The sequence below is a fragment of the Diachasmimorpha longicaudata genome, chromosome 19 (assembly GCF_034640455.1).
Source record: "Diachasmimorpha longicaudata isolate KC_UGA_2023 chromosome 19, iyDiaLong2, whole genome shotgun sequence".
Taxonomy (NCBI): Eukaryota; Metazoa; Arthropoda; class Insecta; order Hymenoptera; family Braconidae; genus Diachasmimorpha; species Diachasmimorpha longicaudata.
The window spans coordinates 312365-327107 of NC_087243.1; the positions used below are offsets into that span (position 1 = coordinate 312365).

A 14743-nucleotide genomic window follows, 5' to 3' on the forward strand; every position below is an offset into this window, starting at 1 on the left:
CACTAAGGGGTTATATATATATTTCTGGATGCTACTAGCGGTTACTAGTAGCTGGTGTATATATATATCCCCTCTTGGGACTGATGGTGATGGGACACTCCTGTGTCTTGTCCCCTTCTGCTGGGCCGTCGTGCCCCGTCCGGCTAGATCTCGGTGAGCCCTTCGGGTTCACTCTTCTAGGAGGGGTGTCTTGGTGACGGGTTGGGAACAACACTTAATAATCTCACTCGCGGAATGTATTAAATGTATATATATATATTTGACCTTAATGGTATACACTCCTTGCGCGAGTGAGTCGGTATCGCGTTATTAGGTGTTTATGAGTTGGACTTGGAGCGCGGTTACGAGCAGTGGAAGACCCTGTCTGGTCTGCTGCTGGAAGGTATCTGTGCTCTCCGCGAGTCTCTAAATCTCCTCCAAGTCCAAATCGCTGATCTAAGCAGTTCCACGGCTCCTTGCACCAATATTGTCTTGTGTCATCATTGACGCAAGACTCATACAGTCATACAGTATACTGGACGTGCCAAAAGCCCTGAAACTGCTTTATTTGATCCCTGCTGTGGCGTCATTTGGGTGCTGACAATGGTCTAAACATCCGTTGGATTGTTCAGTCCCTTGTCCAAATGGCGTTGCAGGGAGTAAACCGATCCTCCAAACACTGGGGCAGCTGACCACAGCGTCTCCAAGACATCGTGGGACTGCTGACCAATGTCTGGGCATCGATTTTCAAAAAAACGACGCATTGGCGGAGGCCAATACGTCACACTCCCCTGATAAAACTATTGCTACCCTGGTTCACAATCAGGTGGCAATAGTACTAAACTAAGAGAAACGAATTTTAATATAGTCTGTGCTTTAAGGGCCTCGGCTTATGCCAAAAGGGCTATCAACTTCCCTGCCATAAGGGCCAAAATCCCTGCTATATGAGCAAATTTAAAACAGTCCCTATCGACCGGACCCTTACAGTTTTTCTTATTGCTAAAATCCTTATTAAGAACAGTATTTAACTCCTTTCGGATAAACGTAAGGACAAGTTAGCGAGGTCGTTGACTTTCGGGGTTGGTTCTGCTGGTTACCATCCTCCCAGGTCGTGTTGGAGGGGTGGTCTGGAGTAAGACGTCTCCCCGTTCCAGTATGGGCTGACGATCTGCCAACCCTGGGCTCCTGTTCGTTCCGGCGGCCCGCTGATCATCGGAAGGGCCTGACATTGTTGGGTGTGCGTGACTCGATTTTGGGGAATCAGCGCAAGCTGAGTGGTGAGGGGGGCGGCTGTCTCGACTGGGCGACTTGATTCGACAGGCTCCAAGTGTTCGTCCAGCTCCACAATCTCCGTGATGGTGGCTGTAGGCCCCGGTCGTACTCCTCGAGCGAGCGTCTTCATCGGAAGGTGTACTTCTTGGTTTGTTTTTCTCGCGCGTGATCGTCGTGGTGGCGCCTGCGGCGATGGGGTCCTGGTTCTCGGTTGGTGGGGCTCGTTCTCCCTGTTTCGAGTACCTGAACAAAACCTAACTCCCCCACATAGCGTCGCGACCTTCGACCATAGGGAGAATTTCCAACATGCCGCGGCAATCACCCCAAGAATTCCTAGCGAAATCCCCGTGTATCCTAACCCGTGTTCAACCCTCCTCAGTCTTCTGTTTGTGTCCCCTTGTCTGGACAGCGCTCGGGCTTTATCGATAATGACTTGCAGCCCGAGACTGTCCCTTGTGACGCTGTCCTCGTCGTTCTGTCCAACCTGTACCGTTTGTAGTAGGCCTATTTCGCCTAAGATTTCCGTCAAATTGTTCGGTCCGAGTCCGCGTATTGTCTTGTTTAGTAGGGTCGGGATGTCGAAGATGGCTCGGTCCACGAATTTTAGGTCGAACTTCGACGTCAGTTCTTGGAATGGGGTGAGGGTGACGGATCGCGATCGAATCTCGCAGTCCGGCGCTAGGGTGACTGTTCCGGTTCCCGTAATGATGATCGAGGTGGGTTCGCGTCTTGTACATTTTATTCGTATTTCGTCTTCCGTGACGACGGAAAAAACCCATGTGTTGGAATTTCCTATTCGGGCCCAATATGTTCGGTCCATTGATTTTACCCGTACATCGCATATTTCGGAGCTCGAGAAACGGGGATTGGAGATCATTTGTACCTCACAATCCTTGTTCCCATTGACCTCGTATAAGGGTCGTGCGGTCTTGCATATAAGGCCGATCATTGCCGTTTTACAGTGGTTGATGTATTCACTGTCAAGCTTGAGATACGTGTTGGCTTCCTCCGAAATAGCGGTGTAGGGATAACTTGGTGTTATAAAGGCCACTAGAGATGTTGAGGTATGATTAATTTTTGTCGGCAACGTCAGGTGTCGATACACGGTATATTTTGTTAACTCAAGTATTGGTATCGTGATGACGAATACGACCTTTTCCTTATGAAAATAGGCCGTCAGATCCGCGAGTTTTAGTAATTCGGTGATATATGGGATTTCTAGGGGGACCGGAAACTCCGCCCCCCGATTATGTTGAATTACTTCGTTAGCAGCGTCCAGGATATTTTCTGGCGACATAATTGACGGGTGCAATTGTCCTCTTTTCGCGAATAGGATGGTGTTAATCAGCATTTGGGTGTCGAGCTCATATTCGCTCAGTTCCGCATCGAAAGCTGATATAAGGCTCGCCATTTTCCCATTAATCCCTATAGTATCGATACGTTCGAGGATGTTTCCGATGGCTACGTAGACTGTCGCGTTCAAGGTCTTAATTTCTTTAGTTAGACCTTGAATAGTTTGGTGGATTGATTCGAATTCGGATCGAATAATGTGCGTTTGATTCGCCAGATGGGCTAGGGTTTCCCTAGTTGTGATCTGTAGGGATTCTATGTATTGGTCGTAATAGTCCGCGTCATCTTCGTCCATTGTCCCGAAAAGAATCTTGCTTATTTTCCCGACAAATCCGAGGACCGCTCGTTTCGATCTCTCCGGTGTTTCTGCTAACAATTCTCTCATGTGTCGATGAGCACCGTCTAATATATCGAGCCGATTAATTACCTGGTCTAATTGGTCTTCAAAATTACAATTGCCTCGTAGTTGGGTACAGATCCCTTTCATTCCCAACCAGTGTCGTGTGAGGATTTGTTTTTCCTCTAGGAATTTTGTTATGTCGATATGTGTAATCATATTCCACACCGTGTGATAGATTCGCAGGTTCGCATAGTTAGTGGTTAGGATTCCGTTTCCTCCCTCTAATCGTGTGATTTCCACGCCTGGAGTTTCCGGGGTCCCTGCGAGCCTGAAACATCCAATCATACACGGCTATTTTGTTGTTTACGTTTCGTCCTTCACTCCCCTTCTTATTCCTGGCTGATTGTACTCTACAGTTCATCAGTCAGAAATAAGAATATTTTTCGGGCGAAATGTGAAAACATTAAAATATATTCCTGACAGAGGTAGGGATTATGCGGGATCCTCTATTAAATTTCCTGGTAACATATTTGTATAACATTTTACAACTAAAGGAGCTGTGATCAGTTCGAAATAATTATTTCATTATCCCAAAAACTATAATTTATTATTCTCAATTCAATGACGTAAGTATTTTTTTTTTTGATAAATTTTAATTTTTTAAAAAATTTTTAACAAGTTCAGGTGACCAAATTTTCAGCTGCAATAGTTACTAGAACTATTGATCCATTAAAAATACCCTGAGAGTGGTAATTAATATTCCCAAAACCCCTATATTTTTTTTAAAAAATGAGTCTCAGATATCTCTGTAATCACCAAAGTGAATAAAAAAATTTCTAACATCCCGCGCATACATTCACCCCATCTCTTTATTCCCTCTAATTTCTGGAATTACCTTCCAGTAAAATACGCAATATTTTTTTTTTCATGCATCAATGTATAACCTTTACCCGAAAACAGTAAAATTTCTCTCAGCACCCGATAATCATCCGTATTATCATTTCTGGGCCCAATTCCATTCATCTTCTCGCTACCCTAATTCACAATTCTAAATAGATTAATGTTTTACCAATTAGTGTAAATTTACAATGAACGAGGGTGTCCCTAGGGAATTTCGCAATTTAAATAATCGTCGTTGGTGCGCCAGCGAGATTGATTGGTAATTTTTCTCGGTATCGATATCGGTCGCCGCCCGACGTCTTTCTTGGTGCCCAAGAGTATGCTCTTCCGGTGGGGGGTGTCGGATTATCGGGTCGCAATTGCGGGGCGTGTGTCACCAGTCGCTTGGTGACATTTGACGAACATTGAAGTTTTTATAAATATTTTTGTGAGTGCGTGTCTAAATATTTTTGTGAGTGCGTGTATAAATATTTTTGTGAGGATTTTTCTCTTTCGATTGGTGAAGGATGTCTCAGCACGGATTACTAAGCAAGGTGTCCCGATCACCAAATGGGGATGAGCCTATTTCCACCGGCGGTGCTTTTACCGGTAAGTCCCTTTTTTTTTTGATTATTAAATTGCATTAAATATATATAATTTTGGCCGTGGGGTATTTGAGAGAAAAAGAAAAATGTTTTTTTTTTTGTGATAAATTGGCTCGTCTATTTATGGCGTAATAATTTAAATATTTTGATTTGGCTATATCCAAGCCTGGTAGATTTATGATTAACAAAATTTTTTTTTTGCGAGTTTATTTTCCCCTTTTTTTTTTTAGTTATTAATTATTAGGACGGGTCAATTTAACATTAAACGTATTTACGGTGATATATGCTCAATGTTGATTTCCGATTGTGGTTAAAAAGGGGTGGCTCTAATTTTTGGGGGAATTGAGGGGTCCATTTATAATAAGACTAGTGAACAGGGGACTGCGGGGGGGGGGCGCTACGTCATCCACTTCTTTCTTTAAGCGGGAGCGTGGCGAGTAGGGGACCGCGGGAAGGAGGGGGACGGCCTACGTCACCCGCTTCTTCCTTCAAGTGGGAGCGTCGTGAGTAGTGGACCGTGGGAAGGAGGGAGACGGCCTACGTCACCCGCTTCTTCCTCCTCCAGTGGTGCTTCTTGGGGAAGGCTTTATGGACCGGGGTTCTCTTCCGTTTAGTTGAGAAAGAAATAAATCTGATTTTCTTTTATTATTATTATTTTTGTTATTGCGAGCAACGAAGTCGAAGAGTTTCTGATATTCAATCCATTATTTCCTTACTGATGATTTTTCTTGTTATTTTATTTGTTGAAAGTGCAAAAAAACTGGACAAGTCTCAAATATTTACTCTTTTTACCATTAATTATCTCGTCAAATTTTGTTTAATTTATCACTCACGATAATTTATTCCCCTTCGTTTTTAATTTATTTTTTTGTTTTCTTAGGGATTCGCCCCGAATCGGGGTATGGATCGGGTCGACAGACGGCTCGACGATCCCGTGTTTCCATCTGTGGGGGTCGTCAGACGGCTCGTCGGTCCCGTCGATTCACGCCCGGGGAATGGATAAGTCGATTATCCATTTGTCCTGATCTCGCCCAGGTGCCGGGCGTCCTCGAGGTTCCGGTCGTCGACGAGGATCCGGACGTCGTCGTGGATCCCGACGTCGTCTCCCAGAATCCCGACAGTCGTCGGTGATTCCGTCTGACTCAGGTGTTGCTCCATAGTTGGTAAGTTGATCCCCCCCTTTTTTTTTTTATCATTACCCTCTATGCTGTGTGGGGTGTTTATAATCTCTTTTCTTGGAATCTTTCCTTTTCTTCTCCCTTTTTGTTCTTCGTTGACGTGTGGTCATTCAGTCGTTGTCCGTCTGTCACGTCGTTCGTTTGTGGTTTGTTTTATTGTTATATAATGGTGTTATCCGCTGGCGATCCGATTGTGCGGGTGTTGGAGGACCTTATAGAGACAGTTCCCTTCGTTGGGTCCCTGATTCGTGGTGGTTCGTGATTTTATGATTTCCCCGAGTTGTTATTAGAGCCTCTTCCCTCTTGGGTTCCACGGGAAATTTTTGAGTACCGCGTAGCTCTTACTCTCCTCGCCATCCGGTCTGGCCAATATTTTGGGTTGGGGTTGATCGATCTCCTCAATAGCCAGCGACATTCTAGTGAGATGACGGACCATCCTTTCTGAATTCCAGGTTTTGAGGTTGGGGATTTTGACGTAGTTCTCCCGGTATCTTTGGTAAGTTTTTTTTCTCTCTTTTTTTTTTTATGTTTAATATATATTCCCCTTTGTTGTTCAGGAGTCCTTTCCCTGGGAAACCGTGCAAGAGGTTACTGAACTCTGGCTTACCCTGACGGTGGAGGATTACTATCGCGTCCCTCTGTTCTCCCATTCTGCCCCGTGTCTCCTGTTTAACCTTCTCTACGATGCTTGTTGGGATAGTGTGGAGAGTATCCTCAGGATGGGGATTACTCGTGAGGTTCGGCGGCAGGATAATCTGCGCCTATGGCTATCGGGTGATTTTTGTCTCCCCCGTCTCTTTATTGAGGGCCCCTGCCCGGTGGTGAGTTATCCTCCTTTTTTTTCTTGGCTGATGCTAAATTTGTGATATATTTTTTTCTTAGGCTCCCCGTATGTATCAATACGGGGATGATCCTCTGGAATATCTACGATATTTATCCGGGGATCCTACTCTCGGGGAGGAGATTGTCGACGAGTACGACTGGTTTGCCTTCTTTGAATATGTTCGTGGGGATGCTTTTGTATGTGTTTATTTTTCTTTTTTTTTATTTGTCTCTCCTGATCATGATCCTCGTTTTTGCCAATCTTTTTATACTTTGTTTTTTTTTTCTAGGATCGTCTTCGCGGTGTCTAAGGCTGAGGGAATCCTCTTTTCTCCTGATGCGGCCATCGTACCCGGTTTTACTGCGTCCAGGATTTATATTTTTCTTTAATTTTTTCTAAAAATATTTTAATATATGTTTTTTTTATTTTCTGAAAATTTCATTGTTGTTTTTTTTCTTTTTCCCATCCAGCTCGTCTCCAGTTCGGTTTCCGGAGTCAACTGCTGCCAAATTAGATGATGCCCCTTCTTCAATTTTGGTGAATTATTATTTTATTTTATATCCCCCTTTTTTTTATACCGGAAATTTTCGAAAAACGGGTAATATTTCGTCGTTTCGTTTTTTTTTTCTAATTTCGCTTATCGGGGCGGTTTTCGGTTTCCCTGAGACGCGCTTTCTTTAGTTTGTCGCGGTGTACAATTTTTGATCTTCTTTCCATTTGGATATTCACGTTGTTGTGATCTAAAATTTCCAGAATACGGTATGGTCCTTTCCAATCATTGTCCCTTTTTCCCGTTCTGGGCTCATTTAAGAGCCAAACATATTCTCCTACTTGAAGCGGTATTTCCCTCACTTTTCGGTCATAATATTTTTTTGATCTTTGTTTCGATTTAATGAGGTTTATCCGGGCTTGTTCGCGTACTCTTTTTAGTCCTTCGGTTAATTCTTGGAATAATACGCGATAGGGTTTGCCTCCGATTCCCTCGATCGACCCTGCTGAGGGTACGCGTGGTTTTACTCCGAAAACTAGCTCGTGAGGGGTGAATCCCGTGCTTTCGTGTACGCTCGTATTATACGCAAACATCGCCATATCTATCCATTTGTCCCAGTCTCCGCTATCTCCGATTTGGGTTTTCAGAAATTCGGTCAGGACATGGTGACTGCGTTCGAGGGATCCGTTTGATTGGGGGTGGTACGCGGTAGTCAGACAGTGGCGAATTCTAAATAATTTACAAAATTCCGCGGTGATCTGATTTGTAAAATTTGTGCCTCTGTCCGACAAGAGGGCCTGTGGCGCGCCGAATGTACATATTAATCTGCGTGCGAGAGCCCGTGCTACGTCTTCCGCTCGTTCCGTTCTCAATGGGACGGCTAAGGCGTATTTCGTTAGACAATCCTGCATTGTCAATAAGTATGCATATCCCCTGTGGCTCCTGCCAGAGGGCTCATAGATGTCCATAGACACCTTCTCGAACGCGTCGATTGGTGTATCTGTAATGATCATGGGGTGGCGGGCCTTCTCCCTCGTTAGTTTCTTGCGTTGGCAGGTTTGGCAGAGGTTCACGGATTCTCGGACCGTTTGGGACATGTTTTTCCAATAGTATTGGAGTTTCACTCCGTGTAGGGTTTTGGTGATACCTTTATGTCCTCCTATCGTTGATGTATGTTTTTCTTCAACGATGGAAATGCGATCTTCCGTAGTCGGTACGTCGAGTAATCTTGCGCATAATATTACTTGTATGTTGGTTCCGCGTAATTTTTCCTTCAGGGTCGTTCTGATTGTTCTTCGTGATCGTCCCGATAGGCAATCATAGTCGTGTGCCATTCTTATTATTTCTATATTTTCGGCTGTTATTAGTTCGAGAAATATTTCTAGGGTTCGTTCAATGTTATCCTCGAGGACTTCTGCCTCTGAGTCATCTTTAATGACCAGGCCAAATCCCCATTTGTCGGATTTCCTTATTTTAATTACCTCTCCCGTTTGACACCGTTGTGACGTCAGTTCTTTTGCCTGTATCCATTCCTTTTCGATTAATACCCTAAGGCATGCGTTATCCGGCTCTCCGGATGCTGGGAGAAAAAATGCGAAGTTTTGTTTTTCTTCCGTCACGTGCATTCGAGAGTGTCGGACATTCTCGTTGTCTTCTTCTTCAGACAGTTGATACTCTGGTGGCTCTTCGTTGTCGACGAAAGGGGGGTCTTCTCCTTCGCTGTTATCAGCGTCCGTCGGCGGCTCCCATGCATCGTAATTTGCGTCATCCAGTGGTTCTCTGTTTTGACTATTGTCGATCTCGTTTCGGTTGTCGAGTGTCGTCTCGTTTCCCTCGTCAGCTGTTGCGTTATCTTCTTGGTACTTTTGTCGACCCATATCTTCATCTGACGTTGGTATTGGCTCTTGTGTGGGGTCGAATATACTTCCGGGTTCGCTTCCGGGGTTAGAGCTCTCTCTTTCTGTTTCCGGTTCTTCATTTGGCTGAGGAGGTTGCGTGTTTCTTTTTGGGCGTTTTGCAATATTTTCCTCTTCTGTAGATATTTCTTCGAGTGGGATTTTTCGCGGTCGTCCTCTTTTTCTTTTAACTGCTGGTAATTTCGAGGGCCGTTTTCGTATCCCTGATTTAACAGGAATTTTCCGTGGGCGTCCTCGCTTCCTTTTTGTCGGGCGGTTTTCTTGGGTTTCTATTGGTTGACCGGCGTCTTGGCTTCCGTGTGAAGTCGTTCTAGGACCCTTATTTGGTTCTTCGTTTACTGAGACGACTCGGCATTTTGACACGTGTGTATCGACATTCCCTGTTCTGACTTTAATTACGTCGGGCGAAAGGAGTGCGATAACTTCGTGTGGTCCCACCGTGTGATATGGTGAGAATTTCTTGTGCCATACCATATCACCGACCTTTATGTCGACGTAAGCTGAGACCGCTTCAATCCCGGTCTCGCTTGTGTTCCAGTCTGTCGGGGGGGGGGGTATTCACTGCCACAATGTTTTCCCCCCGAGCGATATCTGGTCTATCGCCGCGCATGACCAGTACTTTGTTATCTGACCATATTTCTTCGATCACACATGGTCCTATTCTTTGGCCACTTGGTCTGATAGTGTACCATATCGCGTCCCCGACCTCTACGTCCCAAATTTGCGCGTTCATTCCGGCTATGACTGCGACGGTTTTCTCCTGAGTGACTTCTTCTGTCTCCTCAGGTATCGGGTTTCGTGATAGCGCGTCCGCGTTTAAATTTAACTTTCCCGGTTTATATTTGATTTCATAATCGTATTCTTCTAATTTATTTGCCCAACGACGTAATTGGGCCCCTGGGTCTTTTGTTGACCTCAGCCACACTAGTGGTTGGTGATCGGTTATCAGGGTGAATTTTCTTCCGTATAAATATGGTCGGAATTGCCTAATCGCGAATATTATCACTAGGAGTTCCTTTTTTGTAGTTGTATAGTTTTTTTCTGGTTTTGTCATTACTCGCGAGGCATAGCTTATAGGCAGATCTTCGCCTATCTTGCCTTGGCTGAGGATTGCCCCGACCGCATAATCTGATGCGTCGGTCGTGACGATGAACGGTCGAGAAAAATCTGGGTGTCGTAGTATGGGGTATGACGTTATTTCTCGGGCTATTCCTGTGAATGCATTTTCTTGTTTTTCTCCCCATTCAAAGGGGACCTCTTCTTTTAAGAGTTCCGTTAGGGGGCGTGCTTTTGTCGCAAAATTCTCCATGAATTTCCGATAGTACCCCGCCAATCCAATAAATTGTCTAATTCCCTTCCTATCCTTAGGTTTTCGATATTTTAGGATGGGTTCTATTGTTTTGGGGTTAGGTTTTATTCCCTCGTGGCTGACGCAATGCCCCAAAAAGGCTACCTCTTCCCTTAAAAATTCACATTTAGAGGGCTGCAGGCTCATTTGTGCATCATGGAGTCTGTCCACGAACGATTTATATTTTTCTCTATGATCTTCTAAAGTTTTTCCATAGACGACTATATCATCCATGTAGACAAATAACCCTGCCCCCTGTAGTCCGGATAATACTACGTCCATTGACCTCTGGAAGGCTGGTGGACCGTTCGCAATGCCCATTGGTATTCGGGTATAATGATAGTGTCCTCCCGTGGTTGAGAAGGCTGTTTTGGGGCGACTCTCCGGGGCTAGAGGGATTTGGTGGAATCCGGATACCAAATCCAATGTTGAGAAGTATCTCATGCCCCCTAATTGGTCGAGTATATCCGTGATATTGGGTAGTGGGTATGCGTCCGCGACCATTTTTTCGTTTAGTCGACGAAAATCGACTACCATACGCCACCCTTTCTCTCCGTCGGGGCCTGGTTTTTTCGCAACCATCCACGCTGGCGAGTTATACGGTGAGTCAGAGGGTTCGATGATACCGGCTTTCAGCATGGTATCTATTTCTTCTTTAGATTTGTCTCTGATGTGGAAGGGCAGGCGGAATTGTCGGACTACGACGGGTTCGTCGTCTTTTAGTTTAATTTGATATCCTGGTATTTTGGCTTCTTTTAGTTTTTCGTGATCAAGCTTATATACCCAAGGATTATATTTTATTAAATTTTCTGCCTCTTCCTGCTCTTCCTCATCCAGACCTTCCAGCCGGAGCATTTCCATTATTTTGTTGGTTCTCTCCGACCGGTTTTCCGAACTCTCTGATTCGCTGAATGCTTTAATTTCCGCTTCCGTTGCAATTGACTCTATTTCTTCTAAGTCGACAAATGGAATTTTAAATCGTTCTTCGGTTTCCCGGGTATTGTACGCGTATGAAAAAGCTACACCTTCCCTAGGTTTCACTATCGCATCCCCGAAGTACACCCCTGATTTGATGTCCCTTCGCGGGAGGTAACCGACTTCTGCGTCGAATTTACCTACTCTGACGTAGACTAATTTAATTGTCCTAGGCGGAAGGGAAATTGATTCCGTATTTAAAAACGTGTGTATCCCCTCCCCTATTGTAAGGGTGTCTTCCCCGTAGTCAATTTTGACTGCCCTGCTTTTCAGAAATGGCCTGCCCAGCAATCCATCTTCTGAAAGGGGAAAACTCGAATCGACGACATGGAATTTGTCTTCGATTCCTTCTACGTTCAGAGTTACGTACCCTATCGTTCTCGATTTCCCCGGTGTAACCCCTTTGATAATTATTATTTCTTCACGATTTATCCTTAATTCCGGACTGAGTTTGTCTGATCGTACTAGATTGACATCAGCTCCCGTGTCTACAAAGAATTTCCCCTCCCTTCCCTTCATTCGATCTACCTTTAGATGTACTTGGGTGGGAGGTATGTCCATTACGCGGAAATTTACATGGGCCGTTTTATATATTGTTTTTTTCTGCGCTTTTGACTCGCCCATGTCTTCGAGTCCTAGATCGCGCAGCTCTTCTGGACTCGTTTTTAGTTTAAATTTTGGCTGGTACTAGCGACCGCCTCTTGGTCGTTCTTTGGGTCTTCTCTTTTTTCTTCAGTCGCGATTTTATTCGTTGGACGTTGTTTTTTTATTAGGTGAGCGGTGGTTCTACAATCCCGTGCATAGTGCCCCGGTTTGGCACATCTGTAGCAAACGTTATCGTTGGTGTTAGGTTTCGTCACCCGTTTGTCTGACTGTTTTCCCCCTCTGTACTCGGGTTTGTTCTTTTCGTTTCGGACTGCGCGTTTTTGCCCGTCGGATTTTGTGGAGTTTGTGAACCTGATGTTCATCGCTCTCAAATCAGCCTCAATCGCGTCATCATCGATTGATTCGATTCTTCGAATCTTCCCTTGCCCTTGAGACTGTTTTGGTTTTGCATGCAGCCTCCGTAGCTGTTCGAAATCCTCGGTTTCTTTTATTTTCGACTCGATCGTGACCGCGAGTCCGACGGCCTCGTCAAAAGATGCTGGAGTCAGGGGAAACATCATACTCTTGATGTCTCTTCTGAGTCCGGCGAGAAAGGCTTCCCTCATATTTAATTTAATACCGTGGATCGTGATCCCGTAATCTACCGTCGGATCCGTGTCAAGTCGACTTTGTGCTTTTAATTGCAGAGCCCTGAATCGCGCTTCGTAATCTGTGACAGATTCTCCGTATTGTTGATACAGACGCGACATTTTTCCCAGAATTTGACGTAGGTTTTCCCTAGTTGCGAATGATAAGCGAAGCTTTGTGACAAGGTCATCGAGCGAGTTTATGCTTGTTAGCGCGCTTTCTACCGCCAATCTTGCTTTCGGACCGAATTTTGGCAGGCACTGGTGCAGAAAATTTAGCTCATCTCCCGGCCTCAAAAGTCTTCGTGACATATTCAGGGTGGTGATGAATCTCTCTACATCATCCCCTACCTCATATTTCGGCAATGATCTTATTGCATTCCTCACTCGTTGATCTTCTCCGTAGCCGTGATCTGCCCATGGATTGTATCCCAAGCCCAATCCGTGAGCTTGTGGTGCGTGACCTGAGAAAGCTCCCTGTCCTACATTCCCGTCTTCGAAGGTATTTTGAGGGACCGTATTCGGTCCTCCGAGACCGAAATTGGCCCTTCCAAATCTCGCACTCAATTCCGACATAGGGCTTCCGGGTACCCTTTCCGATCTACCGATTCCATTGCCCCTGTGAAATTGTTGTCCCAACTCTTGTCTCCCCATCGCGTAATTCATTCCTAGCATAGGGCTAAATGGTCCTAATCCCAAATCCGATCGATTATTTCTGTAGGGCGGACCCATCTGTCCCATTTCTGGTCTAATGTTCCCTGGTATTGGGGAACTGAACGCGAAAGGTTGGGGAATACTGACTGATGTTGGTGCGACCGTACTTGCTGTTATTCTCGACTGTAAGGTTGTGAATGTGGTTGTCGTGTTTGCTACGCATGATATTGCCGTCGGGTTACTTGTTGTCGTCTCGCGGTTGACCGGTTCCGTCGGTCCTCCCGTGGTGGTTGCGTTTGACGCGCCGTCCATGTCTATTGTATTTAATTCTGTGTGTGTTAAATATGGTCGCGAGTCTCGGTTCCGTCGGTCGCGTCGTTGGGTCCGACTGGCCAAAGATCGCGGTGTGCGAATAGGAGGAATTTTTAAGCTTGTTCAGTACTTACGCGAGTCCCATGACGATTGTCAGTAGTCCGATATTCATCCTGTCGTCCCGGATCTCGTTTGTTGTCTCTGCTAATGATGATTTTATTTTTCAGGTTTGGCGCTGAGTTGTCTCCGGTACCGCTGTTGGCGAGTTGTCCTGTCCCAAATTTCTCCTGCTGCTCCTGGCTTGGCGTTGGGTTGTTCCTGGTGTTGGTGTCAAGCGTTGTCACTGCTATACTTCCCGTCTCGGCTATCGGTCTGCGTTGTCGGTTTAATTTTCTCTGGTGTTGGTTGGGGTTCTGTGTTTTTATTTATTAATCTCCTTCCTTCGTCGACCGTCGGCTCCGTACGCGTAATTCAGTGTGTTCCCACTTCTAGTGTCACATAATTCTTCTGCACTATCTCCTGATGAGTGCCAAAAACTAGTTGGGCGCCAATGTGACGTTTGGAGTTTGGCTACCCCCTCTTTTGGTGCAATGGATAGCCAAACTGATTCCTATTATTCCCAGTGTGCTCACTAAGGGGTTATATATATATTTCTGGATGCTACTAGCGGTTACTAGTAGCTGGTGTATATATATATCCCCTCTTGGGACTGATGGTGATGGAACACTCCTGTGTCTTGTCCCCTTCTGCTGGGCCGTCGTGCCCCGTCCGGCTAGATCTCGGTGAGCCCTTCGGGTTCACTCTTCTAGGAGGGGTGTCTTGGTGACGGGTTGGGAACAACACTTAATAATCTCACTCGCGGAATGTATTAAATGTATATATATATATTTGATCTTAATGGTATACACTCCTTGCGCGAGTGGGTCGGTATCGCGTTATTAGGTGTTTATGAGTTGGACTTGGAGCGCGGTTACGATCAGTGGAAGACCCTGTCTGGTCTGCTGCTGGGAGGTATCTGTGCTCTCCGCGAGTCTCTAAATCTCCTCCAAGTCCAAATCGCTGATCTAAGCAGTTCCACGGCTCCTTGCACCAATATTGTCTTGTGTCATCATTGACGCAAGACTCATACAGTCATACAGTATACTGGACGTGCCAAAAGCCCTGAAACTGCTTTATTTGATCCCTGCTGTGGCGTCATTTGGGTGCTGACAATGGTCTAAACATCCGTTGGATTGTTCAGTCCCTTGTCCAAATGGCGTTGCAGGGAGTAAACCGATCCTCCAAACACTGGGGCAGCTGACCACAGCGTCTCCAAGACATCGTGGGACTGCTGACCAATGTCTGGGCATCGATTTTCAAAAAAACGACGCATTGGCGGGGGCCAATACGT

At 45.5% G+C, this 14743-nt stretch overlaps 1 protein-coding gene across 1 annotated transcript; it reads right to left on the minus strand.

Moving 5' to 3' along the window:
• Positions 1-110: 110 nt before the first annotated feature.
• LOC135171234 (uncharacterized) lies at positions 111-13905 on the minus strand. Its single transcript, XM_064137624.1, has 2 exons — positions 13488-13905; positions 111-3269 (listed from the first exon to the last, which is right to left on the minus strand). The coding sequence occupies exons 1-2, from the start codon at positions 13523-13525 to the stop codon at positions 1073-1075; spliced, it is 2235 nt and encodes a 744-aa protein (XP_063993694.1). The 5' UTR covers positions 13526-13905; the 3' UTR covers positions 111-1072.
• Between the last annotated feature and the right edge of the window lie 838 nt (positions 13906-14743).

Coding starts and splice junctions, on each gene's coding strand:
- LOC135171234 (XM_064137624.1), bottom strand. CDS start 13,525: ATGAATATCGGACTACTGACAATCGTCATGGGACTCGC. Junction 3,270..13,487: donor ACAATCGTCATGGGACTCGC/GTAAGTACTGAA, acceptor TGGATGTTTCAG/GCTCGCAGGGACCCCGGAAA.